Consider the following 16090-nt stretch of genomic DNA (forward strand, 5'->3'; position numbering starts at 1 on the left):
ATAGCATTTTAAATTATTCAACAAAAAACGTGTGAAACAAAATTTTCATTTTGAACTGAACATTGTGTTTTGGTTTGCATTTTGAAAACAGAAATGAAACAATTTCAATTAGAAAAGATAAAGCAAAAATGTTCATTGTATTTTGGGTTTTGGAAAATGAAAATTACAATTAGAAACAACACAAACTAGCTCTGATAACAAACCTCCTTGGAAACTGCTTTGATAGTATTCAGTTCAGTGGGTTCATTGAGGGATGAACTTCGGAAAGGCAGTGGAAGTGTATTTATTCTGAAGATAACTAGAAATATGTGACCATAGCTTTGCCTTCTCAGAGCAAAATCCTACCCTGACATAAGACCCATGTAATCCTAGTGGGTTTATGTGAGTAATGGCTGACTTTAGTCATTATTTGGCTGGTTATCTTAGTTGTGCTGTCACTGTGTGGTGACACAGAGCTTGGAGTTTGGTATAGAATAAAAGCTTCTGTTGACAGTTCCTCATTTATTCGTAAGTATTTATTTATTCTACATTGCTGTCGTCTTCTTTAGATGATGCAGTTCTGCTGTGGTTCTCACTGAAAGTTTGCCATATAGGCCCCAGTTCAGCAAAGCACTTAAACGTGTGCATAAGTCCCATGAAAGTCAACAGAAGGGGCAGGACAATGGATATTCAGGCCCTAGGAATTTGCACTTGAATTAGAGTAGCTACACCAGTGCAAAAACCCCCCCCAGTATAGACAAGGCATTAGGGACCAGTGAAGGTTCCACTACATCACAGGGCATTTTGCTGGTGATGTCAATGTGAACAGAGTGTGGGGATAAAGCCTCTAGATAGTTTGCTTTTAACAAACAAAAGAGAATATAGGTGTAAACCTGACCTTATTTTTTAAAAAATGCCCCTCACTTTGGGGTCAAAGTCTTTCTTTCTTTGGATTACATCATGCAATGAATTTCTCTCTTTTTAAAGACTTTTTATGGAAGGCTCAAACAAACTTAAGGTTGTGTAATCCCAAAGATGCTATGCAAAATAATGAGAATAGTACAGAGGGAAAAATAGTAGTGAGCTAAGCAGTAGTGAGAGCTCTGTAATGTTAGTCCTACGTTTATAGAAAATCTCCCCTATTGCAGCGGATTCTTCTCCCATTGCTTGCATCTCCAAGTACTGTATGTCTGTGGAACCTGCGGCAGGCCACAAGCCTCCCAGCCCGGGTTGATTGTCTTGGGCTAACAAGGCTCATTCTGGCACTCTAAAAATAGGTGTGGAGAAGCCCACCCCCTTCCTAGGTTTCAGAGCCCATGCTCCAGCCCGAGCTGCAACTTCAAAGCACTATCTACGTAGCTGTTTTTAGACTACTCGTGTGAGCCCTGCTAGCTCATGTGTGTCAGCCTGCGCTCGGAAGCTCACTACTGCAGGCTGTGTAGACATACTCTCAGGTGCTTACTCAGTCTTTACTCAGACCAGCTCCCACTGCAGGAGGACCTCAGGATTTGACTGTGGAGTCAAACTACAGCACATATGCCATGGAACTGATTCAATAAACTGTTATGTCAGATGCTACACAGAATAGTCCAGTTGTTAGCCGTTTTTTGTGGAAAGGAAAAGCTCAATCTACAGTAAATCTCTCTTGGCCTCTGAAAATATACAAGTATCTATACTGTAAACTGTTTTAAAGACTCCACAACTGCTTCCACCTTATAACAGCCTAGATATGATCTTTTACATTTCACCCACTAAGTAAACTTTAAAAAGCCTGACCCTCTTTTGTCCCATGTAATCTGATCTACCTATCGCCATCAAGGGACATCTGGGATTCATCTTATCTTTTCCACTGGCTCGTTGATTAATAGAAAGTGTTTTGAATGGGATTCAACTATGGCAGAACTCCACGGACCTTATGAATTACAATAGGGGCAAATAAGAGGTCAGGTTAAAAAAACAATTTGGAGGGGAGGGAGTGAATAAAGCCTTAATAATGCAGTCAGGATTAGGTGCGTAAGAGATGAGGATGAAACTTCTGTGTTTATTTTAAAATAGTAGGTTTCATAGACCTAAGGGATTTCTGATCATCTTTAAAGTGAAGTCTGTTTTCACAGGGATGGAGACATTCTCGACCTGACTGGATGAACTGAGTTTATAGACATCCTGCACTGACACCATTGGTCAGAAATGTTCCACAAACCTTTGCATGTTGATGATCATGAAACAGCCTTCTATACCTAGCAGAGTGATTCTAGGCAAAGTTAATTCAGGAGCCTATGCCTTTTTTTTTTTTTTTTAAACTCACTAGACTTTTGCCTGCCCTGAGAAGCCTTAATGAAGAGGGAGGGGAAAGCAGCTGAAAAGAGACTTAAGTTGAATGAATCTTTCCATCTTATCCAGCTCTTTCTGATTCTCCAGGAAAGGCCTTTATGCCCTATTTCTACACAAACCCACAGCCATCTTTACTAAAAAATATTAAAATTTGAATGTAGTGCTTAAGCTAGAGTAACTCCCGTCTCAGGTTCAGTCAGTTTGGCAGGTTACTCTTCCAGGGCTAGATACTTAGCCGGTATAAAACCGTGTGATGCTGCAGGGATGCAATGGAGCTAAGCCAGTTTACACTAGCTGAGGATCTTCCAGCTCTTCCAACCCCATCCAGTTGCAACAGCTGACCTTCACTTTTTTTAGAAAATCATTGGTGCAAAGCATTTTCAGAAGTGGGAAAGCATGAAATCAGACCCTATGGTTCCTGCTGACTGAAAACCTGCTGGTCGGACATTTAAATTTTAAAAAGTGAGGTGCAGGGAGATTGTGACAGACAAGAAAAGAAAGCTTATTGTCTTATATGAAGTTGTAATAATTGTTTAGAAGTAAATCACATTTTACAGGGTGGAACAAACATGGCCAAATATCACGACTTGGTCTTGCTTGCTCATTCAGCAGCTACAATACCAATTTTTAGCCTCTAAGGTCTTGGGGGCAGGGACTGTATTCTGTCTTTAATTAAATGGTTGCACAACGCCCAACACAATGAGGCTCTGCCCTCTACCATAATACAAACAACAAATAATAATACTTACCAGGAAAAACCCAACGTATGGACATGAGGGGAAAACAAAATGAGCCAAATTTTGTACTGACTTTCACTCCATGTGTCCTCATTGTACCCCATATAATGGAAGAAAGAATTTGGGCTGTTACTTTTCGTAATGGTCTCCCTTTGGAAGTAAAAAGATACTAATTGGTTACATTTCCAAGCAGAATCACAAAAGAAACGTGTGTGTGTGTGTGTGTGTGTACGTACATGGCAGTAAAATTCACCCCAAGCCCAACGAAGAGGGTCAAACAAGGCCTTCAAACATGTTTAGTGCCAGACTTAGGGCATTAATGGGAAAGAAGTGGCGTATATGGCTTGTACTGGTTCTCTGCACAATAGGGTCAAATTCTCACCCTCTTTTGCATGTGCGTTCCAGTATGTGTATGCTTATGCAGTATATGTATGGGTGCTTACATTTATTCTTTGAATGGCTTGAAGTTTCCCATGAAAACGTCTTTTAAAAACTAGCTCTGCTATTTAAATCCATTGTTATATTTTGATCAGGGAGATCAAAGACTGTAAGTAGTTAACATTTGGTCTTGGTCACCTGCAATGTCCTGAGAGCTTGTTATGTTGACTATGTATTTTTATTTATTTGATTTAAAAATAAAACCCAAATAAACAAATGTAGTGAAACGTGTACAAAGAAGGATTATGAACTCTCCATGTTGTGCACTTTATTGGGCCTTTTGTCTTTATAAAAATAAAGCTGTACAAGCCAGGAAGTTTTGAAGGCAGAGCCAAGCTAGAACCAAACAAGAGTTCTGGCTTGGCTCTGTGAGCTAAAGCATAAGCCAAGCTATTAGACCTGACTCTCCCCACTTATGGACAGGAAAATTCAGAGGGATATGCACTGTAAGTTTTTGTGGCAGGAAGTGAGGCCACAGATTGTCCCTTCCTTAGTTAGTGAACACATAGTTAAACCAGATCTTGGATCAAACTTTGATTGCCTTGTTCACCTTTGCTTAAAAGCATAACAAAGGCCCAATTCTGTCTGCAGATACACATCTATGTAGGCAGAACTGGACCTATAATGTGAATCTGTTCTGTTCGGTCTGTGTAAAGGGTGCCCAAACTTTGCCCCAAGCAGAGCCTCATTGGCAGTTTGCCAGAAGCATGAGGAAGGGCACAACTAACTTGTGTATAAAATTTACAGGGTTTTTTTTAGAATGGAAAATAAATGCATCCTGACATAACAGTATGTGTTCTTGTATTCTTCCATTATGGATTAACAGAAATTGCGTGTTGTCTGAGTTCTGCAGTAGACCCACTTTGTCCTCATCCCCTACACTTACAGGGAGAGGGTGATTGAGGATCATTTAGAACTTGGATGTACATTACTCTAGAGTAGGGGGCAGCCAAAGTCCCTTTTCCCACCACTCCTCCAACTGTCATAAAGTTGTGCTATTGTCTGTGGTATGCTGTGGGAACACCATTCATTTCACACTCTAAGCATGGAAGACTTCCATCCCCTCCCAGTGTGGGCATGGTATATGGGAGACTAAGGCTCAAATCCCGGCTTTGCAGGATTCCTAGGCAAGTGCGCTAACCACTTGGCTATTGTGTCAGTCTTTCTTTCTGGCCCAATGAATAGTTAATTATTTATACAAAGTGGAATAGCTCCAACAGGAGAGATTGAACCTACTCTGAATCAGGCGGAGCAGGATCTTGAACCCAGATGTCCTACATCCCAGGTAAGTGCCATAAACACAGGGCCATTGGCTGTTCTTACTTGTTTTTTAACACTTTTTTTTTTTGCAAGGTCTAGTTTTAGTTCTAGTTCCAAAGTGGAACAAAAACAAATGTCAAAACATTGCATTTTTTCACAAAACAGAATATTTGTTTTCTGTGCAGCCTGAGTGCACCAATAAAAAATGTCTCCCAGTTTGCTGACAAGAGCAATCTGAAAGCTTGCCAAGTAAGAAATACTATTTCTTAGAACCTGATCAATACAAGCCATAAAGATTTTAAGTTTTAAAATTTACCTGCAACACTCACAATGACTATACCTTTCCTACCGAACAATGTAGCAATTGGAACTGTTTAAAAATACCAGCAAGGAGTTAACAAATGGAAGTGCAAGGGAAGTATTGTAAATAGCTAGCACAACAAACTGGGAGTGATGGTATAAAACAGAGAGGACACATTTTGGCTAAATAGCAGGAAGGCTTTTCTTTGGACAAAGCTGTCAAGAAATGTTGGAATCTCCATCAGAGAAGAGGTTTACTTCAAGGCAAGACTAGATATACAGGAAGCTAATAAGGATACCGTAGAATTTTGTGAGTACTAGGGTCATTGTAGTTAGATATGCTAAAGATCTACTGAATCAAGACCAAGGTCCATTTTTATACTCCTTAGTAGATAAAAGACATAGCCTCCAAATAAAGGACGTAACGGATATAACATTGAACAAGCACTTAAACAAACACCAAGAAGAATAGCCTTGACTGCAGAAACAGGATGAGTTAGGGAGGACTCAAGGGCCACTGAAATCCTAATGCAGCAGCATTGCAAACTCTTGCTATTTTATCACAGTTCTTGTGAAATTTAGTGTTTGACCTGTAGACCCACTGCCTGAAATCATGTGATTATTCAAGACTCTTTGTTTCCATTTAATAAAAAGAGGAGTTTTTAGCCCTCTGGTTGCAGAGAAAAGCTTAAAAATGTGAACCCTAAGGGATCAAAAAGCAGATGATAAATAGAAAGAACCCAAATTTTACAATTTTTAGAAATCTCATGATTTCAAGTGAATCTCATGATTTCACGAGACTCAACTCAATATTTTTGAATGCTAAGGCTTAGCAATACTGATACAATATCTCTGTCTATGGAAAGCATTCAACTGTTATCTCAGAGAGAGCAGTTCAAATAAGATCTGTATTCACCAATAAGTGAAATCTGTACTGGGTGGTCTGAATAGTCAGCAGCTAGCAGTCCTTATCACATAATTTATTGCAAATTAGGGCATTTATGCCTGCACCCAAAATGTTTCAGAAACCTTCATAGAGAGCTTAACAAAGGATTTTGTTTTTAACATTTGTACAGCAAAACCTAAAAAAATTGCTGATTCTGTGGATTGTGAAATCTGTGCCTGTATTAGTCAGGTTGAAGTAATACAAATATACGTAGCATTTTTCTGGCTCTTGTTGCTTCACTGACTGATTTAGGTCACTGGGGGGTGGGGAGGGGGGAGCTAGTTAGGAATGCTTATACAAACAAACATTTGAATTGAGTAATTTGTGATTTTTTTTTCCCCAAAGGAAAAAGAAAAGTTCACTAAAGATTCATGTGTGTAGGTAGTTTTAAAGTTAATAAGAACGTTTCATGACTGATAAGTCTTATGGGTAAGACAAGCACATGTCTGTCCTATGCTAAAACATATTTCCCAGTGGCCTTGATGTTTTTCAGTATTGCTACAGTAACCGCCTGAATGCATAGTAGTCTGGTGAACTACTGACAGATAAAATGGCAAGGAATACTTTGACCAGTGTGTGTGCCTAAGTGAAAAACTCCTACATCTAAGTGTGTTACTCCAGTGCTGCCAGCTGTGCATCCTTTGACAAGGATGTAATTAGCCCCTTTGGAGCTGACCTCTTTTTCTCTCCCTTTTCTCCTCTTCAGGACTGCCCTCCAGAAGCCGGTGATTTTCGGGCCCAGCAGTGTTCTGCTCATAACGATGTCAAGTACCAGGGACAGTTTTATGAATGGCTTCCTGTCTCGAATGACCCTGACAACCCATGTTCACTGAAGTGCCAGGCCAAAGGGACAACCCTTGTTGTGGAACTGGCTCCCAAGGTTCTTGACGGCACGCGATGCTACACTGAGTCACTGGATATGTGCATTAGCGGCTTGTGCCAAGTAAGCAGGGAGTTCTTATTCTAGCAAGTGTAGTAATGATTCTTTTCCTGAATATCTGGCTGTCACTCACTCCTTGTTCCTCTCCTCCTCCACCCCCCTCTTTATTTGCACAGCTGTAGAGTTTTCTTTTTATGTATTTCTATTTTCACAATCATTTTAATATGCTTTCTGTAAACTACTATAGGAAGAGATGGGCTGGTTCATGAAACAAAGGGATTTTTCTTTTTTTCTTTTCTTTTTTTCAGGGTTGGGGGTGATGACTTTCCCTTCTTTTCACCTGAAAAAAATGTGGTTATGGTTCAGCATTTTATACATTTAGCTATAGTAGCTGATCCTATTGAAAAAATATCCTAAAAAGGAACAATTTAATATTTTGCTATATTTTAGAACTTCCCAAGATTGAGGAAATTAATCCGCCCTGGAATATTGCTGTTCAAATTATTCTCTCTATAAGTCACAAACAATATAGAAACAACATAGCACACAGAAAAATGTGTGCACTTTATAAAGCATATAAACATTGCTACTAAGATTAATGAGTCTTAGTAACAATTCTGCATTGGTGTCAGTGACATTAAGATAGCTATGGGCTTTTATAGAAATGGTACATTTTTTCCAGTGGATCCAACAATAAGCTATATGTGTCAAATTTCCAGCCCAGCTAGATGACTTTCTTCGTGTATGTGACTGGGGTCAGTCTGTGGCATATCATGTGTCTACAAGCTGTTCCCAAAGGTAATAATGTCAGGAATAAAGAGTTAGCTTTCGTTGTGTGTGACTCACTATCATTCCCTAAGTAGAAGGTGGTGTTCTCTGCCCCCCACTGGCGAGTGTGGATTTGTTAATTTCCTTCTCAAGATGCTCCATAAAGAATTTAAGATATATATTTTTGGTTTTTATCCCTTATTTTTCATATTGCTGAGAGGTTTAGAGATCCCAGTAGCTAAGTGTCATATTTATGAGGATTTTTGTAATAAGTATTACAAGCAAGTTGACATTTTTGCTGTACATATGACCACCCACCAGTTTAGCATAAAATCAACACAGACTTCTGACTATATCCGGAATAAGCAAAACTAGCATCATATGTAGTGTTATGGAATTAGAAGCAGCTTTATCAGGAATCCTAGACTCATTAGGAGAACATTTAGATGTTATTGAAGAGATGCGTACGTTCTCTTTATTTACAACGTGGCGGGTGTGTGTGTGAGAAATGTACCATTTAGTTGTTGTTGCTGATTCAGTGAATGCTTCCTTTTCACTTTTAACTATTTCTTTCTATGGTAGCAAGCAGAGAGGATGGCTCTGCTGTTTAGGGAGTCCTACAAGATACGCAGTATCCCCCTTTTTCTTTTTCAGATCCCTTTGATTACAATATGCAACGATTTGCTAACACATAAGGGCCATATCTTGCCTTTGTTCTGATGTACAATACCCATTAAAGCAAATGGAAGTTTCACATAAACCTCGATGACAGTGTACATTCTTATCAGTAGTAGAAGTTTAAGAATCCTACCTTGCCTATCCTCCATAACTCTATTTGTTAATTGTGGCTTTAGTGTGTTGTCATGCAACATGTCCATCGATACAAAAGGCAGATTCTAGTGGAAGGATAGGAATCGTGTGAATAATGTTGTAAACAGACTTTCCTTAATATTTAGAATACACTTAGGGTGGGGTTTTCAAAAGCGCTCCACAGTGGCCTATTGCTGCTGGGAGTTTTGCTGTTGACCCCCGTTGGAGCAATGTTTGGTCAACACTGAGGACTTTTGAAAATCCCACCCTTCCTGTTTGTTGTTATTTCTAACCATTTAAAATCTCCTTTTTTCTTTGGTTTTCTGGAGTATTTGAACCCCTTCTCTTTCCTCCAATCTTCTAGAAGCTCATCTTGCCTTTTAGCAGCTGTTTCTTGTCTCTATCTTCAACTCATTTTCCTGTCATAAAATTCAGATCTGAAATACTGAGCAGTTCTTAGTTTAGACCCCCATTCTGCAAACCGTAAACTTTAACCCATATGAGTACTTGAACTGAAGTCAATGGAACTGTTCACATGAGTAAAGTTAGGTATGTGTTTACAGGATCAGTATTGTAGTTTTTATAATAGAAAGTGTCTGGAGGGCTACAAACTTGCTGAAAGTGGAGCCTTGGCACACTAAAAAGATGGGAGAAATTTAAAACTGTCCCTTTTCTTTTTTAACTTCAGCTCTTCCTATTTCTAGTCTATATATCTGGGCTTTGGGAGGGTGAAAATGATTTTCCTCAAAAGGCTGTTGGAAGCTCTCCCTTTAGTATCTTGAGTTACTAATGGGTCCATCTTGATTTCCTGGCATCACAGGCTACATTCTGATCTCTGTTCCACCAATGATTCTTAATTACACCAACATAATGAACATCAGAAATCCACTGACTCTACTGTGTGCAGATATCGTTGGTGCCTTCCCATCTCTGATTCAGTAGCTACCTTTGACACTTTGCTTGTGAGCTGATGGAGAAATGAAGTTGCTAATTGCTTTCAGAAACAGTCACTCTAGCTAGAGTCATGATAACTGATAACTTTCAATTTTCAGTCTATGTCAAAGGATCAAGATCTCCTGGCATTAGAAAGGCATAAGCTACAGCAAAGTAAACTGATATGAAAGCAGTTTAGCTATGTATTTTTTCAAAAAGAGAATATTCTGCATGAAAAAATAAAAAATACACGGGAATTTGAATATAAGTGGAAACTTCTCCTTTGGCTGCTGAATGGTTAAGTTGTATAACAGGGCTCTTTGTTCTTTCATTCTGCTTTTCTTATAAAATATCATATTACACTTATTTGAAATCAAGGTTGCCATTTTTCATCATACTTCAATCATCGTCATCACCAGCAGCAACAAAGAGGGTGAGCCAACTACTCTGAGCATTTGTTAAAGCACTTATATTGTCACTTTGTTTTATGCAACTCACACCTAACGTGAAAGCAGACTTAAAGGTACATACCATCAGCTCACAATCTTTTTTTTTTAATGAATTTAAAGTAGTTTCAGGTCTTACACCTGCCCATGAGTCCTCCCTGCCCAATTTTTGTGGTTTTACAAACATATTTTCCTGCATTTTAAAATGGTTTTCTCTCCCTAGTTGCTGTGTGAAGGGTCCACGCAAAGATTGTGGAAGAGTGACTATCTGTTCAGAAGAAAAGAATGAAAAATGTTCTTATATGCTGAAAGGAACCAAACTGAAAATGCAGTGGAATATTTTTTTTCTATAACCTCTTTCAGTTCCAGTAAGCTGTAGTAAATCTTCTAGCAAGCAGTAATAGGGTGAACATTTTGCAGGCAGAAGTGTGATTTTTAAATCGACTGTTAATCCCTTTTAATAAGTATTCAATTTCTGCAGCTTCCTTTTCCCACAGATCCCCAGGATTGGAAGAGTTTGCAAGTCTCATACTCGCCCTCCTCTACTGTTTCCCCACTCCAAATTGATCTCCTGCAAGGGCAGTATTCCAAAGGAAGTTTGTAAGGTTCACATGGGGGTGTTCCTGCACTATTTGTATTATGGTAGCACCAAGAGGCCCCAAGTAGTGTCTGGGCCCCAGTCAGTGTTCAGTAACACTGCACTGCATGTAGAATTGTTGTTTTCTTCAGTAACAATCTATAAGTTCTTGAACTGTTTCATGTATAGTTTTTTATTTACATATTCTCTCTGCATTCATTCAGTAAATTTCTGTAGTTTGTGGACTTAGTTCTTATCTGTTGTCCCCATTGTAACTGATGCAGCATTTTCCTTGGTTATCCAAACAATCAACTGCCTGTTTATGGAGTTCTCCTTTCCCTCGTAATCCCAGCCTACATGTACCATAAGTTAGTGCCAGATGTCTGTAGCACAGAAGCCGAGAGGAGCATGGCCTCTCTGATTGATGCGTACACATAACAATAGTCCATGAAAGTTACTAAGACTTTTAAAAAATAAAAACAAAACTTATATCCTGTCACACAGTGACCAGTTTCTTTCTAGCATTTCCCTGTTTTCTCTTACACCAAAAACCTTGGATTTCGCTCTGCTTCTGGTGAGCAGGGAAATGCTGCTGCTTCATTGCTCGCCTTTTCTATTTTCACTGTTTTCCCTTTGCTTGTCCCTCCTGTTTTCATAACCCTCACACATTATTCTCCCTCTGTTTCACTTTGTCTCCTACTTTTGCTAACTCCACAAATAGTCTTCTTGATAACTCAGCCCAAGACTAAGTATGTGAATCAGTGTTATACTCAGTATCTGTGAGGCTCCAGGTTGTTGGGAGGTTTATCTATCTCCATTTGTGATGACAGTCTTGACATTAAATGAAGTCCCATTCTGAAACTTCCAACTTTTTCAGGTTAAAGGATCAGACTTTGAAACACATGTAGGCAGATAGCTCCCTGTTAACTAAATATTTGAAGAGGTGCAAGCATGTAAGTTATTCTGTCAAAAGTCTGTTAGCTATAAACCGATGCATATGAAACAGATTCTGATCTCACTTACAAAAAATCGACCATATGAAGAATTGCAACCTGTTAGTACTCTGCTTCTTTTTGGAGTGTCACTAATGTACATACAGACATGAAGAGGTGCATGTTTGGATATGGAAGAATGTAGGTAGATTGGTACACACACAAGCAGGCAGAAAACAACTGCTTAATTTTATAAAATATCACAAGGAATCAAGGAAGATGCATGAGGCCAAGTTCTGCCTTCAGTTACACTGCTATGAGTCTGGAACAATTCCACTCTAATCTATGATTTTGTGTCCATTGACAAACACCTGCTTGATGCTAACAGTCTTGCCTGTTGTTCAAGTCAATGAAATTAGTCCACGTTTACCCTGGTGTAACCATGGGCAGCATTTGGCTCATAGTGTAGACCAAAGTGCAGAATTAGACCCAAAATTCAAAGAGCTGTCCGGTTCCAACCAGAGGCTCGCGGTAGATGTGTATTTGTTTCTTCCCTTGTTAGTAGCTGCCTGCTTTCTTGCTGTCAGGGTAAGAGTGCTACCCTCCTATACCCTCCTACAGACCCCTTCCTATCAGGGAATCCATCATCAGCACATTCTGTTTTTCCTGAAACACAGGATCAGAAGGGAACCTAGAGTAATTTGGGGAACACTGACCATAGAACGCTCTTCAGATGGACATTCAGCTTCTCGCTATAGGGTGCCCATTGTGAGAGTAGGGAGAGGAATTGATTAATGGAGCAGCACATAACTTCTGCAGATACAGGGTTGGAGGTGGGTGGTGAAGGGGAGTTACTGGGCAAGCAAGAGAATCATAGAATATCAGGGTTGGAAGGGACCTCAGGAGGTCATCTAGTCCAACCCCCTGCTCAAAGCAGGACCAATCCCCAACTAAATCATCCCAGCCAGGGCTTTGTCAAGCCTGACCTTAAAAACTTCTAAGGAAGGAGATTCCACCACCTCCCTAGGTAACGCATTCCAGTGTTTCACCACCCTCCTAGTGAAAAAGTTTTTCCTAATAACCAACCTAAACCTCCCCCACTGCAATTTGGAACCATTACTCCTCGTTCTGTCATCTGCTACCACTGAGAACAGTCTAGATCCATCCTCTTTGGAACCACCTCTCAGGTAGTTGAAAGCAGCTATCAAATCCCCCCTCATTCTTCTCTTCTGAAGACTAAACAATCCCAGTTCCCTCAGCCTTTCCTCATAAGTCATGTGTTCCAGTCCCCTAATCATTTTGTTCCCCTCCGCTGGACATTTTCCAATTTTTCCACACTCCTCCTTGTAGTGTGGGGCCCAAAACTGGACACAGTACTCCAGATGAGGCCTCACCAATGTCGAACAGAGGGGAACGATCACATCCCTCGATCTGCTAGCAATGCCCCTACTTATACAGCCCAAAATGCCATTGGCCTTCTTGGCAATAACGGCACACTGTTCACTCATATCCAGCTTCTCGTCCACTGTAACCCCTAGGTCCTTTTCTGCAGAACTGCTGCCAAGCCATTCGGTCCCTAGTCTGTAGTGGTGCATGGCATTCTTCCATCCTAAGTGCAGGACTCTGCACTTGTCCTTGTTGAACCTCATCAGATTTCTTTTGGCCCAATCCTCTAATTTGTCTAGGTCCCTCTGTATCCTATCCCTACCCTCCAGCGTATCTACCTCTCCTCCCAGTTTAGTGTCATCTGCAAACTTGCTGAGGGTGCAATCCACACCATCCTCCAGATCATTAATGAAGATATTGAACAAAACCGGCCCCAGGACCGACCCTTGGGGCACTCCACTTGATACCGGCTGCCAACTAGACATGGAGCCATTGATCACTACCCGTTGAGCCCGACAATCTAGCCAGCTTTCTAGCCACCTTATGGTCCATTAATCCAGCCCATACTTCTTTAACTTACTGGCAAGAATACTGTGGGAGACCGTGTCCAGAGCTTTGCTAAAGTCCAGGAACAACACGTCCATTGTTTTCCCCTCATCCACAGAGCCAGTTATCTCGTCATAGAAGGCAATTAGATTAGTCAGGCAAGACTTGCCCTTGGTGAACCCATGCTGACTGTTCCTGATCACTTTCCTCTCCTCTAAGTGATTCAGAATTGATTCCTTGAGGACCTGCTCCATGATTTTTCCAGGGACTGAGGTGAGGCTGACTGGCCTGTAGTTCCCAGGATCCTCCTCCTTCCCTTTTTTGAAGATGGGCACTACATTAGCCTTTTTCCAGTCGTCCGGGACCTCCCCTGATCGCCGTGAGTTTTCAAAGATAATGGCCAATGGCTCTGCAATCACCTCCACGAACTCCTTTAGCACTCTCGGATGCAGCGCATCCGGCGCCATGGACTTGTGCTCATCCAGCTAACAAAAGAGGCTAATGAGAAATTAGACAAGGCTGGCATGTGAGGCATCAAGTTTCAAATGTAAGACGCTCTGGCTTCAGGCAAAAGTCTGGGCAGGTCTGAGTTTGTGAGCAGGGACTTTGCAAGATTCCCATCAAACTCTGCCAATGTTCCTCAGTCCTGACTTGCAACACCATTGATTGCTCCAGTCCTGGGCCTCTTAGCTGCTAATCTGTCAATCTGCATTTGGCTATATTATGTGGTATGTTTTGTAGTAGCACAAGCCAGACGCAGCGTGTATTCATAAAATTTTGACCTAAGCTAGGATTGCTTTGTTATGTACAATGTCCCTGTTGTCTGCTTCTTCTGGCATTGGCTCTGTTTTCCGGGGGGAGGGGAAAAACGTACATGACATTCTCAGAACTAATTAATCCACTTTCAATGTAAAATATTCTTCAGGAGCGTTAAACTGGTCTTAATGGAACAACTAATAAACATCTAAACTCAGGGAAGATTTAGCGCAGTTGTCCTCTGAAATGATTTTCTGAAGCAAATAGAGGAATAGTATTTTACTAGCTGTGCTAAAAAGAACACTCAACACTCAGCTAGTCTGTAAAATATGGTTAGTCCAGTCCAGTCCAAAATAAGGCATCAGGCGCATTGAGCTCTAAATATATCGTGGGAGGTTTCGAGTAGACAGTCCTATCCTTTGGATTTGATCACAGATACAGCCAGTTTGACATCAGGTATTACAGTTTAATATTCTTGCATTATTTCATTGCAATTCAGAATTTATCACAGTTGAAGAAGCATATAACACTACCAGTATTATGTTTGGCAAAGTTGTTGTACCACTACCTAGATAATGGAATCCAGATCCGCCAATAGTAAAAGATTAGTTTCAGTAGATGGGAGAAATGGCTTCCCTTCAGATGATATATTGATTGAATGATAATGTGGTAAGATTTGGGGCGATATAAGAATTTTTAAAAAAACAGAACACATGAAGAATAAATACAATTGTCTATAATTGTATAAGAGTACTGAAAGTTCCAGACTGCTTTATTTTCTATTTCCTCTCTTCATTCTCTTTCTCTTGTTCTGTGTGTACCATTCATTTCAAGGATTTCTTTTTTATGTAAGTGCATTTTTCACCAGTGTTTTTTTTTCACTTTTGTTGTTGTTACCCTTGCACACCCTGCAAAATCTTGGCTATGATTGTAGCAAATATTCTTATGTGCTTCAGCAAAGTGCTGTTAAACACTTATCACCATTATTTTCTGACCAGGCATGGCAGATGTCCATATAATTAAATACAGCATGTTAACTATCCATAACAACTAAGTGAGACTGAAGTTTCAGTGTAACTGAGCCCTGAGATTGTCATACTTGGGTTATTGCTTTTCACTTCCCATAGCGAGAAAGGCTGGAGTGGAACAATTATCACAAGCCTTTTGATGGCGAACTGGAAATAAACACACTCTGGTTAATTATCTAACAAGCAGCATTTGGGCTGCTGTCAATGTCTGTTAATTTTTAGGGACTTGATTTCCCTGTACCAGCTGCTACTGTTGATACATTTTCTTTCTTTTCTCAAGGCAATGACAGAAGTAGTGCAGAAGCCCAGACTGAAATGAAAGAAAGCATTGAAAACAAAGCATAGTTAGTTAAATGTTGCAGAGATTTCAGTCTCCTGTAATTCAGCTGCCTTGGCTCCTTTTTTGGTAATTTAATTTTTCCTCTTAAATGGAAACATTAACATTTGGGTTGCACCCATTACTGTAGTTCCTAAGTACCAGGGTGGCTACCTTCCCAAAAATTTAGAAGGCATTACTGATGGGATCAGTCTTTAATCAGTTTTATCTTGGCATAACATCCTCCTGTGCTGATCATGATAGCTTCATGACCCTTGAAGTATGTGGTAGGCTCCCAGACTTATATCTTCAAAAAGTTACTGATGATTTTGGGCTGCTTTGAATTTTAGTTGCCAACTTGAGACATCTGAATGGGGCCTCATTTTCAGAAAGTGCTGAGCACCCACCCTCTGAAAATCAGGTGCTTTTATGTTGTCTTGGCTTGGGCACCTGAAAACTGAGGCACCCAAAATCACTAATTGTCGTTTGAATGTTTAGGATACACTTGAAGCTGGGGACAGGGGGTGATTCCCAGCTCGAGGAGATGCATTTGTGTTAGCTCTCATCAAGCTTGCATGCTAAAAACAGAGTGTAGCTGCAGTGGCCTGGGCATCAGAAGGGATGAGTTGCCTCGAGTACATGCCTAGCATCTCTGATGGGCATGCACTTGGGGCGCTTATCTCACCCCTCACACTGCCTCGGCTACATTCTATTTGTAGCA

General features: G+C 40.4%; 1 protein-coding gene across 1 annotated transcript in view; it reads left to right on the forward strand.

The window, feature by feature from the left end:
• ADAMTSL1 (ADAMTS like 1) overlaps positions 1–16090 on the forward strand; it is a 689739-nt gene that overhangs the window by 479558 nt on the left and 194091 nt on the right. The window contains exon 7 of the mRNA XM_077816448.1: positions 6698–6934. Coding sequence (XP_077672574.1) covers positions 6698–6934 — 237 coding nt within the window. The remainder of the gene's footprint in view (positions 1–6697; positions 6935–16090) is intronic.

The sequence above is a fragment of the Eretmochelys imbricata genome, chromosome 5 (assembly GCF_965152235.1).
Source record: "Eretmochelys imbricata isolate rEreImb1 chromosome 5, rEreImb1.hap1, whole genome shotgun sequence".
Taxonomy (NCBI): Eukaryota; Metazoa; Chordata; order Testudines; family Cheloniidae; genus Eretmochelys; species Eretmochelys imbricata.